Genomic DNA, 13,382 nt, shown 5'->3' on the forward strand with positions numbered 1-13,382 from the left:
CACCCTCCTTGCCACTGTTTTTGGATCACTTGTTGCTCCCCTGTCCCTGGGTTGGTCAGCATCACCTCCTTACCCCCGACACCCCCTCTCCCGTGTCCTCCCAGAACCGTTGATCCCATTGTTTTCTCCTCCAGACTATTCATCTAGTCTATCTTATCTAGCTAGATCTGTAGAGATAATGATATGCATCAAAAACCAAGCCTTAGCAAGATAGGCGATCAGTGAGAACACAGCGCTGGCAACAAAAAAGGAAACCAATTACCCATAGAAGAATAAGTTAATTAAAAGAAAAAAATTTTAAGCAGAAAGAAAAACCTGTAAATAGATCAAGGTCTGATTTTTTATCTCTAGGCCTGTCCTTCAGTCAGGACCGATGGGGTACCATGCTCTGGCCCCAGAGTCCTTTGTACTCTCTCAGAGGCTCTCTGCTCTGCTCCCAAAATTGCTCTGCTGCATGCCCTTTGTGGTTTGCCTCGGTGTCTCAGGGTCAGTCCGGGCCAGTCCTGACTCTGAGTCTCCAGTGTTGTCCCCCTTAGAGCCCGGGGCCATCAAAGGACAGCGTGTCTCCTGGTGGATCAGCCATATTGTCCACTCTGTCTACTGGCTGCTCAGAGCGGGGATGTTGTCCTCCAGGCCTGGTAGGTCAGGATGTGCTCCACTCTCTCTTTCTCCCCCTAGTGCTCCCATTTGCTCTGATCAGACACGCCCCTCTCCCCTAACTGCAGCTTCATTGCTGTCCCCTCAAGTAGCTTCCTCTGGGGGGAGGGGCTGTTGTCCACATAGCTGGCATGGGACCCGAGCCCTCAAGCCCCTCCACTGGCTCCCCACTCCTTGCCAACAAGCTGCATTCGTCTGGCACTGGCTTTAAATCTGGTCCCTCTTTCCCTGTGGAGACACAAACAATACCCTTCCCTTGGGTGGTCAGTGCCCTATTACCCCCACCCCTCACATATCCTTTTTTTTTCTTTCCCCTTTCCTCCCTCCCCCCCCCCTTTGTGGTTGGCTACCCTATGTACCCCTGGATTTGGTCTGGCACCTGACATACCACCTGGACCTTACCCCTGGAGTGTTTGTATACAGTAGCTTTTTCCCTGTGCCCCTTTTGCATTTTCCTTTCTGTTCTTTTATATATGTGTGTGTGTATATATATATAAACTTACCTCAGCGGACTTATGTTATACTTGTCCTTTTGTGCTTGGCTTACTTCGCTTAGCATATAATCACTTTCTGAAGGCCCTAGTATTCAGATGCTGTAATTTGAAACAAACCAGAAATATTTGTAAAGCAGCACAAAACCGTTGGCCAGGATAACTGTTCAGGAGCCCCATCGGAAACCATTGAATCAGGATCTCTGTGTATAGACTCAGCAAGCTGCGTTTTAAACAGTCCTTAGAATGACTCTGATACCAACAAGCACATTACTTATTCTATCATTTCTTCTATGTTATATTTTCACAAAATTGTTCTAAATTTTTTTTTTCTTATTTGGTTACCCTAAAATGAAATTCACACGAATGGCAGGCTTGATTCTTCTCTTTAATTTTTTTTTAATTCTCAGAATGAGAATTTTTTTTTTTTTTCAGAATGAGAATTTGATGCTCTAGCAAAATCCAAAAAAGACCAATGAATTTAAAATTTTTTATTTGGAACCCATGGGCTTTTATCTTTTTTCTGATGCAATTCATTCTTATAATTACGAGTCTTTTGGGTGTTCAGATTGTCCTATCTTCTGAGTTGTTTCAGTGTTTTCTGGGACAGAGATACTCCAATATCATCTTGCACAGTGTCTACCCAGCTATTTCTTTACAACCACAGGTTGCTTTTAATAGAAATGTTATTTAGAGGTCATTATCTGCGTGCTAGGGGCTACTAAGTGTCTCTGGGTTGTCACTGCTCTAGACCTCTTCAGTAGGCCATTCCAAACCCTTGGCTGTTGAACCAATTCCAATTTATGATCTTGTAGGATGAAGTAGAACTGCCCCATAGGGCTTCCAAGGTTTTAAATCTTTACGAAAGCAGACTGACACATTTTTCTGCAACTACTAACCTTTTTGATTAGCAGATGAGCACTTAACTACTTTGAGATTTACAATCCAAATTTGTGGTTACAGGTCTTATATTTTTTGTTTTATATTTTTTGTGAACGTATAAACAGCAAAACAGATTCCCATGTAACAGTTTCTATGCATATTGTTCATTGCCTGCCTGCATTCTTCACATTGTATCAGCAGTATTGTGATTTTTTTAGTTGTTCCATTCCTGTTAATTTAGTCTGACTGCCCTCTGGCTTCCTCCTTCAGGCTTTTAAAGTAGTCGTTGACCATTTGATCTCATATAGATAACTTTCCAAAATGTGCAGTACTCCAGAGTGACCTTTATTTTGATTATCTTTTTAAAAAATATTTGGTGTCGTAGTTGCTGAGAATATATATTGTCAAACATACACGAATTCAGTCATTTGCACTTGAGCAGTTCAGTGACTAATTGTATTCCTCAAGTTGTGCATCCATTCTCACTCTCCTTCCCTGAGTTGTTTTCCCCTGTTAACATAAACTCGGGGTCCCTAAGGGTCCCACTTCTCCAATCTTTCAATTTACTGTTGTCTCTTTGATCCTACTTTAAAAGAACACATTGAGCAGTCTCCCAGCTACCCTGTATGCAGAGATAGGAACCGTTCCTTAGGGGTTCCTGGACTAAATGTTTACCGGGGCAGACAGCCTCATCTTTCTCCTTCAGCGCTGCTCATGGGGTGAACCACCAGCCTTGCAGTTAGCAGCCCAAGACATAACCTACTCTGCCAAAAGAGCATAACAATTAAGGAAAACATATTTTACTTGTTAAACTAGGCTTCTGTTTGCTTTAAAGAGCCCTGGCAGCATAGTGGGTTACACATTGCACTGCTACCTGTAAGATCAGCAGTTCAAGTCTACCAATCACTGCATGAGAAAAAGATGAGGCTTTCTGTTCCTGTAAAGATTTACAGTCTTGGAAACCCCAGGGGCCAGTTCTGCTTTGTCTTTTACGGTCACTGTGAGTTGGCATCACTTCATTGCAGTAGATTTTATTTTAGTATTTCGTCTTAAGAAGACTTCAGAGGAATTTTTAATTTTAGATTAAAAGAACATCACAGGGCAATCGTTTTTTAGGAGTTCATGAGAACTATAAATTCTGGTCTGTTTTTTTCCCCTTCTGATCTGAACACTTTAATAGATATTCTTTACTTTTTGAGTTAACCTGCTATTAGTTTGAAGATAATTTTAGGGGTTGGTCTAAAGTATGTCTCAAGGCAGTCGTCTTAAGAATACCTACAGCTTCCATGAATCTGGCCTTGGTGTTTTTAGAATTTGTAGTTCTGTTCCACACTTTCAGCCCTTTCCATCAAGGTCCACCTATTGTGATCCCGATAACAATATTCAGTAGTGATAGGCACATGCCATCGAGTTCTGGTCTCGGGAAAGGAGGGAGGCCATGGTTCATGCAGACAGTCTTTCAGACCACTTCCTTCTCAGATACTTGAGTTCCCTTCTTTCTCTTTTGCTTTCTTTTGATGAACAGACACTAATAGTTGTGTCTTCCATGGTTGCTTGCGAGCTTTAAGACCCCAGATGCTACTCGCCGAACTAGGATGTAGAACATAGACTTTTTGAACTACATGATGCCAGTTGACTTAGTTGTCTCAGAAGATTATGCTCCTAGGACTTCAAAGGGTTGAATTGTTTTTTTCTTCATAATTCTTATATTGATGTGTTGATGTGTCAATTATTTTGTGCTAAAACATCATAGTCTTTAAGGATTTCTTTTTTAATTGCTGCTTTTCCTTTACTTTTGGTCTATCTAGCTCATGTTCCTTTGTAAACAACTATGCCCAAAATGATTTGAGCAATTTTATCATTCAAATTATATGGGTAATTACAGTTTTACTTAGCATTTATTAAAAAATGTGAATGACAAGTATTTTATTATGTGTAGTATCCATTTTGATGGAAAAAGTAGTCATTTAAAAAAAATCTAATTTCTTTAAGGGCTCATACAATTCCTATCACAATCAAAAGTAGTCATTTTTAATCAATAATTTTTACTAAGCCACATCTTTTAATGGAATCTTAGTCAATATAGGAATTATTGTAAGATAAATTCTTTATGGCAAAAATATACAAATGGCCAGTGAATGAATGGAACATATACTACTAATAATCAAGAAAATGCAATTATAATGCTGATACAGTACAATTTTTCACTACAAGATGAACTGTATTTTTGGTAAGGATATGGCATAAGAACATTTATATTCACTCTTGGTGGGAGTAAAAATTGGTACAATTGCTTTTAGAGAGCAATTTGGCAGTGTCATTCAACATTAACAATGAACTTAAATCTCTGACTAAAAATTCCACCTCTTGAATGTTAGTCTTTAATCTTAACACCCATGTTCTTTGTATACATGTGCCTTCTTATGTATACATAAAGACATGTATATATAAGAACATGTATGGAAAAGGTTGCTCTTTGAAGCATTATATATCATCATAATAATAAAAAAATTAGAGATGTTTGAAGTGTCCATCAATAGGAGGATGATTAAATATATAGTATGATTATACTGGAGAAAATTACAGGATTTAAAAAAAAGAGAGGTAATCCTCCAGTACCTCTGATATAAAGTGAAAAAAATATATAAAAGTTACCACATGGTATTGCATAGTTACCCAATTTGTTGATTTAAAAAAAACTATACTTGTGTGTATTTGATTTGACAATTAGATGCAGTAAAAGTTCTATTTGGATACTTAATATTTTGTCCTCCCCACCCTTTTTTTTAACAGCTTTTAGAAATTAACTGGACAGGACTAACCAATCTTCTAGATATCCCTGGACTGAAGTAAGTATTTTATAATAACTTATCATAATTATCCCAAAAAATCATATGAGAATGGTTAAGACCTTTGTCAGGTAGGATTAAGTGCTTCTCAGTAGGCTCTGATATGAGAAACAAGTAGAGAGGCTGTAGTTGGATTTTATTCTCATAATCTCATATAAAACTACTTAAATCTAAATGAGCTAAAATTAGAATGGTGTCAGGAGTGCTTTAAACTGAATCCTTTATTTTAATTTTACTTTCCATTCATCATGAGGTATCTCCCCAGTCTTTGTAGCTTACAAAAGTTGCAATCTTTTAATATATGTTCATTTAAAAATTATATTTCATTTATTTTTTCCCCAACCAATTGAAAACTTTAAAAGTGACTAAATGTTTCAAAACTAACCTTTTCCAGGTTCTTTTCAAGCTGTAGCTACACCTTTCCCTTTCTGCCTTTTGTTACCTTTACCCATGCCTCTTTGAAAGGCATAGGTGTCAGTACTGGACCTAGCTAACTTGTAGAACTCCTCCAGGAATTTGAGTGTGAGAGGTAAGGAACTTGAAGTTTTTCTCTATCACTGGAAGTCCCTTCATGATTCTGTAGCAATTTAGTATTAAAACTTGAGAAACAACATTTGTATAATAAGCACTTGGGAGCATTTAGGACATAATCTTGCTTGGCGAGAATGGCAATCATTCTATTTTTGCTATTAATCCATTTTCAAATGATGAGTAGTAACTATTTGTGATAAACTATTACATTACCAGTCAGGAAGTTCAGAAATCACAGGCTTCTAAAACTCATTTTTACTAGTGTTATTTGAAAGTTGAAATGCATGACTTATTGGTTAAAGTTGTATGTTTCTATTGGATATTTTTCTGATTTGTGTCATTTTTTCTCCTGACACAGCTCAAAAATTAAATGACAAAAGCCTTGGTTGCAAACTATTTTTTTCTTTTATATTTTTATTCCACAGTGATGGCCAGTAGAAATTATTCTATTTTATTATTTGAAATTTAATAAACTGAAGCATAAACATATAATAGAGTTTTTTAACGCACTGTGGTTTACTGGATTTAGAAAAATATCATCTTTAAAAGGTGTTTAGCAGGAATGCATAGTTTTAAAACATTTATTAAGATGTCATATATTTAGAGCATCAGACACAACTCAAGCTATCTTAAATGGGTGAATTAATATTACTTTTAATGTCAGTTTATTAATATCTCTAACAAATTATATTATGTCTGCTATAAGCTATCCACTGTTGTTACTGCTTAGGGTATAGCTGTGAATAAAGCAGTCAAAAATGTATCTCCTGTGGAGCTTACTTTATAGTCACTCATTTCATGGCTCCTGTAATCAAAGGTCTAAAGACTTATTGGGGATGACCTCAAGCAGAGCTAGGTGTTGATGTTCAAATGATGCCATAATAGGTTTGAAACAAATAATTACTATCCACCATTTAAAACTGGATGATTGTGACAAAACTAAAATGACTTCATTTCTTTCCAAGCCCTGTTTCCACATGACTATTATATGATTTATTTTTTCTCCATTCAGCTGTTGACTGTTCTGTTTCTGTGTGCTTTTGCTTCTGGCAGACTGTTGGTATATAGTAGCAACTTCTAGCTTCTGGTTTGCAAAGGTAGCAGCCTTGGTTGAAAAAGGACTTCTTTCCACTAGATCCAGTAAAAGTTTAGGGTTGAATCCTCACTGAGATGTCAGCTATGCCCACACGGAAGAAGCACATCAGCCAGGATGATGTAAGGATTGTAAACAAAACCCAAGATCAAAGGAAGGAAATATGTTGGAGCTTAAATTCTCAGCACCTGGTTTATAGAAGGGTATGGAAGACGCCAAAAGCCCTTTGCGCAGGGAATAAGTCTCCATCGAATTCCCTTGGGTGTGAAAACCCTGCCCTCAGAGAGAGTACGTTAAAAAGTGAATTAATGCAGATATAGTTAGGTTAAGATTTATCATCTCATTTTTAGTTTTCCCTTTTAACCCATTCTTAATTTATGTATTTTTATTATTTTCTGCTTTCTTGTGGGTTTTTTAAAAATGTAACTAATGTCATTGAACAAATGGTATAGAAATTATTAAATGAGAATATAATTTTCTGAGTTAATTTTTATTGAAAACAAAAATTCAGAGTTGACTTTTGTTTTCAATCAGATGCCCATCCTTGATCATATTTCTTTGATTGTGATGATTAGGTTTGGGTCTCATGGCCACTGCAGAAGAGACAGAAATAGGTAACTTAGTTGAAAAAGCTTCATTAATACCATAAAACCTGAGATTTCCCCAAAGGAAAACCTCACTGGAAGTAGTGGTTCTGGTTAGCAAGGCAAAAACATTAAATATCTAGCTATGAAATTTAATATCCCTACTTTTAAGTATAATCCTGAAACTGAATGTTGAAGATGAAAGTAGTGGTTATGATTATGATACAAACAAAAATAAAGATGGTAATATTAAAAGCATTAAGAAAAGTGACTGATGTTATGCCTTAACTTTTGGTGAGGAAGAATATATTATGTTAAAGAAGAAAGGCCAAAGAGGAAAAGGTGCCATTGCTTTGTAATGATGCAGTCAGCACCAGTCAGGACAATGCAGCAGAGGAACGAAGCATCAGGGTCAGTAGTCCTGACATGAACTCAGAAGAAGACTAGTTGTTTCTTAAAGAAAGCGAAAGCTAATGATGGTAAAAGTGCCTCTGATGTGTAAAGACAGAACCCCCAGTCACTGTCAGTTGGTCCTGCTAGAGTGGCATGTTATCATGTTGCTGTGATGCTGGAAGCTGTGCTCAGGGCATTTCAACCAGGGTTTCGATGGAGATTCCAGACTGAGAACAGACGATGAAGAAAGAAGAAGCGGTCCGTTAAAAAAACCCAAAAAACCCATTGATAGCCTTCCGAATAGTAGCAGAACATTGATTTAGTGCTGAAAGCTGAGTTTCTCAGGTTGGAAGACACTCAAAATATAACCGAGGAAGAACTGCCTTTGCAGAGGAAACTTTAATAATGTGGACAGAGCAAAGATTTTGTCTTCTTCACTTGCTGATGAGTCATGGCTCAAAAAGAAAAGAAACAACCAACTGTAAACGTGTATTAGTAATTGAAGCATGGAGTATACAAAGTATGAATCTAGGAAAGTGGAAATCTAAAATGAAGCATATAAATATCAATATTCTAGGCATTAGTGAGCTGAAATGGAATATTATTGGCTGTTTTGAATCAGACGACCATTTGGGTCATTAGGCATGAACTAAAAATTTCAAAAGGATGGTGTCCCATTCATCATTAAAAAAATTTCAAGAACGATTTTGAAGACAATGCTGTCTGTGATAGGATAGCATCTATACTCCTACAGTGAAGACCAGTTAATATAACAAATATTCAGGGTTTTGCAGCAAATAATAATGCCAGTATTCTACCAGCTTCTTCAGTCTGAAATTGATTAAACATGCATGTCAATTAATTTGATAATTACTGGTGATTAATTAGAATGTGATAGTTGCAAACGAAGACGAATCAGTAGTTGAAAAGTGTGACTTTGGTGATAGAAAGAAGCTGTCGGTCACATGGTAGAATTTTGCAACACCAGCAACTTCTTCATTGCGCTTTTTAAAGTAGCATAAATAGTGACTAAACATAGACCTTGCCAGGTTGAATACACAGAAATTAAGTTGGTTACATCTGTGGAAAGAGATGATGGAGAAGTTCAGTAACATCAGCCAAAACAAGGACAGAGGGCAACTTGGAATAGACCATCAATTGCTCATATGCAAGTTCAGTTCAGGTTGAAGCTGAAGAATATTAAAACAAATCCAAGAGAGCCAATATACAATCTTGAGTATAGAACATCTCCTGAACAAATTTGATACACTGAGCACGAATCGCAAATTTTGGGATGATATGAAAAACATCATACATGAAGAAAGTAAATAGTTATTTTAAAAATAGGGAAGAAAGAAAAGATCAAATGGATTTCAGAAGAGACTCTGAAACTTGCCCATGAATGGAGAGTTGTTGAACCAAATGGAGTAAGTGATGAACTAAAAGATCTGAATAGAATTTCAAAGTGTAGCTGGAGAAGACCTAGGTAAAACATTATCAATAAATATGCAAAAACTTGCAGCTAAAAACCAAAAGTGAAGAACATACAGCATATATAAAGCAGAAAAAGTGAAGAAAAAATAAAAGCCTTGAAGTATGTAAGTTGGAAGCAATGTGCAGAGCCACTGAACCAAAAATAAGTGGTAGACATTTAGCCATTTTAAGAAATAGCAGATGGTCAAGAACTGAAGGAAGTAGTCTAAACTGAAAACATTAGTGAAAAAACAAGGTTCCAAGAATTGATAGAATGCAAATTAAAATGTTTCAACAGACTAATGCAACAGTGGAAGCATTTAATTAGTCTATCCCAAGAAATTTAGAAAACCATTATCTGGCCAATCAATTGGAAGAGATACCCATTCTTTAGGATGGGTAGTTGTACCTATTCTTAAAAAAGGTAACCTAACAAAATAAATTATTCTAAAGAAAGGTAACCTGACAAAATAAATGATCAAACAACATCATTAATATCACAAGCAAGTTAAATTTTATTGAATGCAATTTAAAAGTGGTTGCAGCAGTATATTGAAAGTACAACCAGAAATTCAAGCCAGATTCTGAACAGGTTTGGGGACAAGGTATAAAATTACCGATGTCAGATATATGTTAACTAAAAGCAGGAATACTAGAAAGATGTTTATTTGTGTTTTATTGACTATGGAAAGGCATTTAGCTATGTGAATCATGGAAAACTATTGATAACATTGAGAAAAATAGGGATTCTAGAACACTTGTATTTATGTGGAATATGTACATACACATAGAGGCAGCCATTTAAACAGAACCAGGGAATCAGGGTTGTATCCTTTACCATATTTTTTCAATTTCTGTATGCTGAGCAAGTAATCTTAGAGGCTGGACAATCTGAAGAAGAATATAACATTAGTATCAGAGGAAGGCTTGTTAACCTGTGGTATACAATGCAAAGGACACAAAAATTCACAACTGGACCAGTAGACAATAGCATCATGCTACGAAGAGAAAATACTGAAGTTGTCAAGTATTTCATTGTACTTAGATCCAAAATTAATGCTCATGCAAGCAACATTCAAGAAACCAAAGACCTCTGTAAAGTGCTAAAAAGCAAAGAAGTCACTTTAATCACTGAAGTGTGCTAATCTGGGCCATGGTATTTTCAGTTGCCTCATATGCCTATGAAAGTCGGACAGTGAATAAGAAAGACAACCAAAGAACTGGTGCATTTAAATAATGGCAAAGACCAAGTTCTGTGGACTGCCAGAAGAACAGGCTAATCTGTCTTGGGGGAATTATAGCCAGCATGCCCTTTAGAAGTGAGGGCAGTGAAACTGGGGCTCATGTTCTTCGGATGTGATGTCCGGAAAAGAGACCAGTCACTGGAGAAACGCATCATGCTTGATAAAGTGGAGGATTAGTGAAGAAGACCAGCACCCTTGACGATATGCAGTAAGACTCGCCGCAACAGTGGCTCACGCCTATCAATTGGGAGGATGGTGTAGTACAAGACAGTGCTTCTTTCTGTTGTCAGAGTCACTCTGAGGCAGAGTCCACTCCAGGTCTCCTAACAACATCAAGGACAGAATAACGATTGCACTCTGTTAAGGTGGTTGGCTTTTTACCATGGGAGCTAAGGAATTCTTTAAAAGCATTTAAATCCTCAGAAGGGAGTTACCCACTTCAACAGATTTTCAGTATAATTGAAACTGGCATTTCTAGGGGAAAGACATCTGAGAGAAGAGAGTAGTATTACAGCTTTGAAGATGCACCTCCTTCCCCTGGCTTACTGAAAATGCACCCACTGTCTCCACGCTTTAACTCTCTTAGTCTCTTTGAAATCAAGCAGTGTAATTAAATAACTTCATGAATACAGTAAGGGGTTTTTGGGTTTTAGTACTTTTCTAACTAGCAACAACAAGAAGCACAGGATTGACCTCCTATATGCATATTCAATCGTTATTCCTTGACTGACGATGACATTTGCTTGATACCAGTGCTTAAAATAAAATTATTTTTATGGTGAATTGATTAAAGGTTTACACAGCAGGTCAGTTTTTCCATCCAGCAATTTATACACATTTTGTTTCATGTATTTAATTATAATCCCCACCATGTAACCCCAGTGGATATTTCATATGTATATTTGCTATACATATGTATGCTCATATTTTTAATTTAGTGAGAAATAATTTTTTAAATTTTATGGTGCAGGTAAAGATGTTCTATAACAATAACATTTCAGTTTATATATACTTTCAAAAGTGCTTTCATATACATTACTTAGATCTTGCATTTACTCTAAAGAGTAAAATATTAAAGGTATATTTGTTTCTATAGTTGAAGTGATTTTACTATTACTGAGATCACTATATAGTAGATATACTATATCAAAATTATTAACAGTGTTCTGTATTCAAAGTTTTAGTAATGTTTGAATAGAATGAATTATAAATTATTTTGCTTTATGAGGGCTATGTGTACAATGAGAGATCTTTGACATGATGGTAGATGAATGTTATATTATTCAGTGTACTTTAATGTATTTTTGAACTATTTATGGTAAAAAAATGGAATAATATCAACCTTAGTTATATAATACTAAATCTGTAATGTTATTTGGGAAATTATGACATGCTTTTAAGAAATTTGAAACATAGCCAGAATATTGTTTTGTATTCTAAAAATATGCTATAGTTGACTCCTATATTGTAAATGGGATACTGATGCCTTTTGTGATACACATATTGTTAAAGGTGATAGCAGATATTGATATGTCCGATAGTTGGCTTATTCTTTTTCTTCCCAATTAACAGTGGTTTATCAGATACTATCATTTTGGATATAATATCAAACTACCTAGTGCTTCCCAATCGAATCACCGTTCCTCTTGTCAGTGAAGTTCAAATAGCCCAGTTGCGGTTTCCCATACCAAAGGTAAGCACATTTTAAGACATGTTTATATTAGAGATAGAGTTTTGGTATTGGGCCATCGCATATTTCTCTAGATAGCTACCTTGCTACCATGTTTATTAATGCAGGTTTCTACCACTCTTAAGAAATGAACCTATGTACATTTGAATAAAAAGTTTATCACTAACTTCTATGAAGTTCTTATACTTCAGTCATGTTGCTCAAAGGTATTGATAGAGATTTCGTTCAGCAAATGTTATCACAAGTCATTAATGACAGCTGTGAGTAGCACACACAACTTAATTATCTTAAAAAAGCACATCAATTACATTAATTTTTACAAAACATATAATAAGCTCTGAGAGACAAGTGCCAGTTCCTGGAGATCATTATGAGAACTTTGTATATTGAATTTTCATTTTCTCTCAGATATTAGAATATGGTTATCCTTACATTCCTTTAGTAAGTAACATGTTAAAGGAAGCACTAATATTACCACTACCCTTGATAAAATAGCTAGAGCCTGGACTATCTTTGAAGTCAGGCAGAATTAGATTGGAATCATAACTCTGGAGTTTAGTAGTAACTTTATTTGGGGGGACATTTTATCTGTCCCGCGTGAGCCTTAGTTTCTCTATTTAACATGTTGATGATGCCTAGCACACAAAGTTGGTAATTAAGAACTTGGCATAGTTGGTACACTAATAATACCGTCAAAGATTAGTTTAAGGTTAGATGATTATTTCTTAGTTAAGAACATTACATTTCTTTTGCTCGATCATTGAAGAGGCTATTGGAATTTCTCCTTTTATTGTATTTTGTAGTCTTTTCCCTCTAAATTTAAGGACCTTTAGCGACTTCCATATCAGTTTAATCTGTCTAGAATTTAGGTTCCTCTTAAATCGTATACTAATTTAATAGAGTTGACAGAAGTAGTGATCTGGTTACAGAAATCATTTAAGCAATCCTATCGTGGGATTGTTTACAATAAGGAATAATATTGATGCATACAAGGCAATTTTGGAGGATGGGAACAACAGGGAGAGAAGAGGGAGGGCAGGGACATTTTTTATTCCATTTCTTGGGCTGTGTTTTATATATATATATATCTCGAACTAGAAAAACCCTTCAGATTCCTTTTGCGGCAAACCTAAATAGTAGGGTTTTTTTCCAGCAATTTTATGGGCACACAATTCATATGTCATATAATTGAATAGTTCAATCGTTCAATCATATCAAAGGGAATTGTACAATCAGCACCACATCTATCTTTGATCAACACCACCATCCCCCACTGCCCATGGTTAAATTGCCTTTAAAATGAGTTGTGCAATCACAATCAGTTGTAGTGCTCCCTGTCCCCTCCTGCCTTTATTCTTCACTCCCGAAATCCCCTTCCCCTCCCTATTGCCCATCCCCCACCCCACCCCGCATTCCCTATAACACCTTGTATCAGTTATTATCAATATACAGTCACTCCTGTGCTTCACAGCTGTGAAACCCAACAAAAGACAAT

General features: G+C 36.1%; 1 protein-coding gene across 1 annotated transcript in view; it reads left to right on the forward strand.

The window, feature by feature from the left end:
• The window catches only part of ESYT2 (extended synaptotagmin 2), a 133,241-nt gene that overhangs the window by 72,944 nt on the left and 46,915 nt on the right, over nt 1-13,382 (forward strand). The window contains exons 8-9 of the mRNA XM_045290141.1: nt 4,824-4,879; nt 11,770-11,890. Of these exons, the coding sequence (XP_045146076.1) occupies nt 4,824-4,879; nt 11,770-11,890 (177 nt within the window). The remainder of the gene's footprint in view (nt 1-4,823; nt 4,880-11,769; nt 11,891-13,382) is intronic.

The sequence above is a fragment of the Echinops telfairi genome, unplaced genomic scaffold (genome assembly GCF_000313985.2).
Source record: "Echinops telfairi isolate 266 unplaced genomic scaffold, ASM31398v2 ScPeMD7_31;HRSCAF=116, whole genome shotgun sequence".
NCBI lineage: Eukaryota > Metazoa > Chordata > Mammalia > Afrosoricida > Tenrecidae > Echinops > Echinops telfairi.